Source organism: Trichomycterus rosablanca, chromosome 4 (genome assembly GCF_030014385.1).
Source record: "Trichomycterus rosablanca isolate fTriRos1 chromosome 4, fTriRos1.hap1, whole genome shotgun sequence".
Lineage (NCBI taxonomy): Eukaryota > Metazoa > Chordata > Actinopteri > Siluriformes > Trichomycteridae > Trichomycterus > Trichomycterus rosablanca.
In genome coordinates, this window is record NC_085991.1 from 512,501 (window position 1) to 519,956 (window position 7,456).

Below are 7,456 nucleotides of genomic sequence, written 5' to 3' on the forward strand. Positions count from 1 at the left end.
TACTGAGCTGCTTTTCTGTAAACGCCACTGCAGCATCACAACCAAGAAACCAAATCTGAACGAAGGTCTGTCCTCCCTAACCCTGAAGAACTGAAAAAGGTTCTCCAAGAACACAATGCAGCAAAAAGTGAATCATTATATCCACTCATGTTTATTCTTTAATCAGGTTTATAAACACCTTCCATGTTTGCTGTTCAGATGTTCATTCAGACACGTGTAGAACATCTCCGAGAGGATTTTGCAGACGTCTCAGCTCTCCACCGTTCTGGAGATCAGGATTATCAAATGAATCTATACGTCGAAAAGTCAACGATCGTTATTATTTTCAGATTTTTTAAAACTAGCTTTAAAAGCAGATCAGCTCCGGGCAGCACCGTGGGGGGTCGTAATAACGGCGTACAACCGTGATATGTTGTTGAACTGAGTGGAGAAGCAAACACAGGATCTCTTCTCCAACCTGAGGGTTTCCAGAGGGGGTTCAAAACGTGTATTTACACCCGTTACTCTGAGGAACCTCCTGAGAAGTGCATGATGGTAATTCCCAACACACACACACACACACACACACACACAGAATCCAAACATTCTGCAGGGCTTCCCCACGTCTTCACAGGTTTTATAGGAAAAACATTCAAACATACAGAAAGCAGATGTGAAGGTTCTACACCCCATCCACGTCTACTGTTCATCAACCACATACAGAACCATCACCACACACCATCACCTACAGAACCATCACCACACACCATCACCTACACTCCAGATACACACCACCATCACCTCTACACAACCACATACAGAACCATCACCACACACCATCACCTACACTCCAGATACACACCACCATCACCTCTACACAACCACATACAGAACCATCACCACACACCACCATCACCGCTACACCCCATCCACGTCTACTGTTCATCAACCACATACAGAACCATCACCACACACCACCATCACCGCTACACCCCATCCACGTCTACTGTTCATCAACCACATACAGAACCATCACCACACACCATCACCTACACTCCAGATACACACCACCATCACCTCTACACAACCACATACAGAACCATCATCACACCACCAGCATCTACACTCCAGATACACACCATCTCCTTACACCAGATATACACCACCATCATCTCCACACCACCATCACATTTACATTACACCACCGTCACCACACACCAGCACCAAACCACCATCACCACACACCAGTGCCACACCATCGTCTACACCGTCATCTACACACACCAGATACACACCAAAGTCTCCTTACACCAGATACACACCATTATCAACTCTACACAATCACATACACCGTCACCACACCAACATCTCCTTATATCAGATACACACCACAGTCATTAAACCACCAGCGCTACACCATCATCTCCACATCACCACACACCAGATATACACCATCATGTCGACATCACCTCTACACCACTATCTACACACACCGTCTACACACCACCACCATCACTACACTTCCGTACCACCAACTCCACACCGTCTCCAAACCACCGTCACCACACACCATCGTCTACACACACCGGATACACACCAGCTACACACAGAAGCATCCTTACACCCAGACACATCGCCTCCAAAACACTATCCACACACCACCACTGTTTCAGCACCACTATCCACACACCACCTCCACACCAGAGACACACGACGCTCTCCAGGCCAACACAGATCATCAATCACTTCATTATTCAACTTCCATCCACGTGTACAGAACATTTACTTCACATCAGTCCAGGAAACTCAGTAAATCCTGCCACTGTTCTTGTTCTCTGACTGAACTTCTCCATCCAGAACACTTCCACAAACCTTCAAGATTAAAAGATGTTTGATTTGATGCTCTGTGATGTTCTACAATCTAACTGAACTTTGTATCATGGTCTTCTGACTCCTCAATACTGATCATGATCTAGTCCAGCTGCTAACGTCTCTGTGCCCATATAAATAGGGTTAGCCTGACTGCAGCCAGCAGCCTTAAAAGATCTCATGACACCAGACTTCTTCTTCTTCTTGTCTTTTAGATTTATCCAGATTATATAAACTCATTTCTTATTAGAATAAAGATTCTTATTAATGCAGTCAAACTCTCCCTGTTTATATGGGCACAGAGAAGTCAGCAGCTGGTCTGGATCATGATTAATAATGAAATTTTACTTCTAATATCTGTTTAAATTAATGAATGGAGTACATTTGCATCATATAAAGAACGATGAAATAAATAATCATTAATGATGTTAATTTTACTCACTTTCTGAACTGGTTGGTCTCCAGTCCAAGATCAATAAAAGAAAGCTAAACAAACTCCAGAGTTTCATTGTTTCCTCAAAAAGAAAAAATCCAAAACACTTCTTCTTGCAAAAAAAAAAGAACTTTATAATCCTATAAAACAAAATAATTAAGTAAATAAAATAAAAACTGAGAGGAAAGTCGCGCTGAGGTTAAATAATGCTGTGATTTCTAATCTCCAGCTTAGTTTAGGTTTGTTTAAAGTAAATTTCGACACGAAATACATCCTTGTATTATTTTATTATTTATTAAAGTCCATAAAATTGTCATTTTTGAAACGCTGATTATTTCAATTCTAGTAGAAAGAAACAAAACCGAGTCAGAACTGCTTTCAACTCAACTCGACCAACTCCACATAAACAGTCCCGAAATAAGCCCCAAAATCCTGATTTGAGTCACAAAACTCAATTTAACTCGAATTATTTAAGTATTTAGTCACTTTTAATCGTGATGTCGTGTCAGTTTTGAGTATAATATTGATTTTATTCTCGTTTTTAGTTTGACGCTAAGGCTAATGCTAATATGCTAACGTGCTAACGCTACAGGCTAGTCCAGCATGGCTGTTGGGAACTATCGCTGCGGCTGCACAAACTGCTTCACCTTCATCTCAATTTCACCTTAAATTCTGTTATTCAGGACCAAATAAACGCGATTTATCTGTTCAATCCGGTTCAAATGATTTAAATAATTAGTTTGCATCAATGCATTTAGTTCCAGAATGAAACCCAGAGCAAAGAGCTGAGATTTATTCCTCCGTGCAGAACATCTCCATTTAATCCAGCAGCAGCTTCAGTTCTCTCCACATGATCTGTTCTGCTCCACGGCCTCAGATCTGCTCGATTCCCTTCAGATCCAGAGTTCAATCCGAATGCACGGTGGAATAATGAAGGAATAACGAGGATATCATCCAGAAAGAGGAGATTTGGAGGTTATACAGAGGTAGCAGAGTTGATGTGATTCAGTGTGTCTGTAAACAGAGACTCATACAGAAACACACAGACCAAAAGCAGGACTGGATTCACACATGGGATTCACACATGGGATCTAGTGGATCCTTCTGCATGTCCTGCTGTTCCTGTGCTTTCAATCATTTCTGCAAGTGCAACTGTTTTATTTCTGCTATACCTCTCTCCAAAAATATACAGACAGTCCTTCTAATATTTTATTATATTTTTGTTCACTTTTACACCCTAAATAAACCACTTTCAGTACCATCAACAATAGAACACAATAGAATGGAATATAAACTTCATCATTGTGCATAGTACTGTACAATGAAATGTGCAGTGCTTCTCAACATCAATCATATTATACAAAAAAAGGGCAGCACGGTGGCTCGGTGGGTAGCACTGTTGCCTCACAGCAAGAAGGTCCTGGGTTCGATCCCCAGGTGTGGCCCTCTGGGTCCTTTCTCTCCCCTACGTGTCTGTGTGGGTTTCCTCCAGGAGCTCCGGTTTCCTCCCACAGTCCAAAGACGTGTAAGTGAGGTGAACTGGAGATACTAAATTCTTCATGACTGTGTTTGATATTAAACTTGAACTGATGAATCTCGTGTGAGCAGAAACTACCTGTCCTGTCATGATGGAACTGAAGTGTAAAACATCACGTTATAATAATAATAAATACATAAATAAATATATAAAAAAACAGCAACAAGTAAAACAACACATGACAATAAACATGCACGTTAATCATCTGTTTCGACTCTGCACGCACCTTTGACCCATTTTATTTTGCAGGATTTTATTTGTCCACTTTCTGCCTACCACCACCATACTTCACAGCAGGTGCAGCATTGTCAAGTTTGAATGTGTCGCTTTTTCTCCTCCAAACATTCATCTGCTCACTGTGGCCAAAAAAAACCCAATCTTACCACAAAACCCATCTAGTGCTAGCTCTGTGGACGGTGACTGTGTTCCAGCAGCTGATGCTTCTTGGATTACATTCGACTGTCCAGACAAAAATCAGAGCATAAGATGAAAACCTGGGTTCTCCTTTGAAAAGGAACCACTGTTCCATAACTGTTTGTACAGACGGTCTTCAAACCTAAACATCTACACAGCTCTCCAGACTTTCCGGCTGTATTGCTAGTGGGTAGACCTATTAATATAGAATCAGAATCACTTTATTTCGCCAGATCTGTTACACATACGAGGAATTTGCTTTGGTGATACACATAATAGTCCACATAGTAGTACACACAATACACATAGCATAGGAGTACAGGTAATTACACATGTATAACATATTCAACAGACCCGACAGCACACAGACTGTTAACCAGTATTTAACCAACATTTACCCAAGAGAACAACTGTGGTTAAGAAGTGTTACAGCTCTGGGGAAAAAGCTGTTAGCATGGGCACAGAGAAGTCACCATCTGCAGCCATTCATAATCACTTATGAGTAGTTAGTGAGCCAGAACTTCCCACTGCATCACATTAACCATCTGAGGTACTGTCTGTATATTTTTGACGCAGCAGGTTTTATTTTTTATAAACCCACAGAAGCAGGAACCTCACGTCCCCTTCAAGTGTGAAATATATGTTAAAAAACAGGATCCGCTGGAGTTCCAGAATACTTCCAGTCTATAAATCACACATCCTTCATCTCCATTCCTCACCAAACAATGTAGTGGAAGTGAGGCTGTTTTTGGGGGACGTTGGCGAGGTGTTCGGGCCCCACGGTGGCGTCGCTGCTCCGTGTGTTACTGTATTGTTTTCCTGTCTCAACTGTTTATGTTTCCACATTCGGTGATTAATTACAGGAAACTGAGTTATTATGTTCACGTAGTGTACGTCACAAATCACACACACACACACACACACACACACACACACACACACACACACACACACACACACACACACACACACACACACACACACACAGAGCGAGATGAATCCATTCTTCACTTCAGTGTTTATTAATTATTCTACGTACAATCTTTACATTTACACACATCATGGCTTTTAACTTTGTACCTACACATCGTTTTCTTTCAGGTGCTCCCGTATTTAGGCGTCGCCACGATAGAGCTGGTCCTCGTACCAGACTCAGCACAGTTGTTACCCTGGACGGCCTTCCTGACGCCATCCTCCTATTTCTATTCTGGCTTGGGACCTGCACTGAGAGCACACTGACAAGTCAAGCGTCTACACCAGGGGTGTCAAACTCATTTTCACCGAGGGCCACATCAGCATTATTGTGGCCCTCAAAGGGCCGATTGTAACGTATCCTGCTGTGATTGCAGTCACATTGCTGTTTTTCTTGGAGGCTGAATTCTGCATTTATATTGTTCTACTTTACCACAGACGCGGCCTCATAACACAAGAGACGCACCGGTTTCTCTTCCTGAAGCACAAACTTGTTTTTATTTTCATTAAATTTCCTCCTTATGCTTAATTTTCTTATTTATCTTCTTGTACATTTTAGGATCATGTGTAAATATGTGTAACATCATCTACTGGTGGGATGTGTCACTTTGCAGGTCACAAAATCAGCAAGCATTTTGAAAGATGCAGTTTATTTAGGATTTTACAGTGTATTTTTAAGACAATCATTCTGCCCTCACTAATAGTTTATCCCCCTTTCTCAGCTAGACAGACAGACAGACAGACAGACAGACAGACAGCTCCCTTCAGAATACAGTCGGTTTATTTGCTGCCCAGCTGTGTGATACACTGTGTGCATCAAAATGAAGTAAAAATACAAACAATAAAAACAATAAAGAACCTAATACAGTAAAAGCACACAGCTGTAGTCAAGTGTTACATCTGGTACAATATGACATTTAACCAAACGTAAAATAACGAGTAAAAATTGTGTGTGAAGTTACTAATTGCTATAGTAACGGTAACAACAGTATTTAATGACGGTAAATTTGTAACTAAAACGCTGTGATATACTCACTAAATATTTACTAACAACTGAGAATATAAACGCCACTACTTACAGACGATGTTTGGGTATTATATTGCAATATAATTATTTGTATTTATTTATTATTGTTTACATTACTGACTACGCTACCCCGCGTTCTTTTGCCGTAAAAGTCACATGGCTTCTTAGCGAAGGTTAAAGTTAGTTGCCATGACTACGATGTCACGTTGTCTCTTAGAGGCGCAGGAGCGCATTAAATTATAAGCGCGTCTCTGTAACGACTCGAACCATCACGAAGTCGTTTAAGCTCTCGCGGGCCGGATCAAATGACGCGGCGGGCCGGATCTGGCCAGCGGGCCGTGAGTTTGACACCCCTGGTCTACACACTGACCAATTACTAGGCAGTTTCAACCATCCCTGAACTGAGAAATGTTATTTGGACTAAATGGGCACAAATTCCCACAGACACAGGAAGATCTAGTGGAAAGCCTGGGATTGTAGAAGACTGATGTAGATGCGTTAAGGTGTTGGGATGGGTTAACGTCACCCATGATGGCAGTGCGGGCTCTGACGGGGTATGTTCAGACGGACGTGTGAACGAGGGTGTTCGGACGGACGTGTGGACGGTACGAGGGCTGCCCGGGCGCGGACGGAGGTGAAGGTGAACGGGGTGTGTTCGGACGGACGTGTGGACGGTACGAGGGCTGCCCGGGCGTGGACGGAGGTGAAGGTGATAGTGTGAGTAAACACTGATAGTGTTCAGTGTTAAAACCTGTTTTGCTCTCCGGGTCGGGGTGAATTCCTTCAGACTGAGATAAGAGCGCAGTAACATTCTGTACAAGGTCGAGCCCTCATAACCCAAACACTCGACTCCGCTCACAACTGTAAACAACTTACACAGTAACAGGTGCCACACGGAAACGGGGACCTGCGGACCTGGGTTCAATCCTCACCTCCACCTCCCAGAAACCAGCAGAAAGTGAACTGGCCTCCTGGTTGATGGAATATTGTTGGAATGGCATTTAATCCTACATATGAGTGAGTGACCTTGTGATGGAAGGTCGACAGCTCCAGAGAATCCCGTTTACTCCAAAATCATGTGGACGATCAGGCTTGGACGGTGTTATTTATTAAGATTTGAAGGTGATGCTTTTCACTTTCATTTTCGGTTTCATTTAAGACAGGACAGGTAGTGCCAACACAATCACTGCCAGCTTTGTATATCCAGTTTACCTTACTTGGAAAC

At 42.4% G+C, this 7,456-nt stretch overlaps 1 protein-coding gene across 1 annotated transcript in view; it reads right to left on the reverse strand.

The window, feature by feature from the left end:
* The window catches only part of insra (insulin receptor a), a 38,646-nt gene extending 36,289 nt beyond the window's left edge, over positions 1-2,357 (reverse strand). Inside the window, exon 1 of the mRNA XM_062993705.1 lies at positions 2,291-2,357. Coding sequence (XP_062849775.1) covers positions 2,291-2,357 — 67 coding nt within the window. The remainder of the gene's footprint in view (positions 1-2,290) is intronic.
* Positions 2,358-7,456: the final 5,099 nt, after the last annotated feature.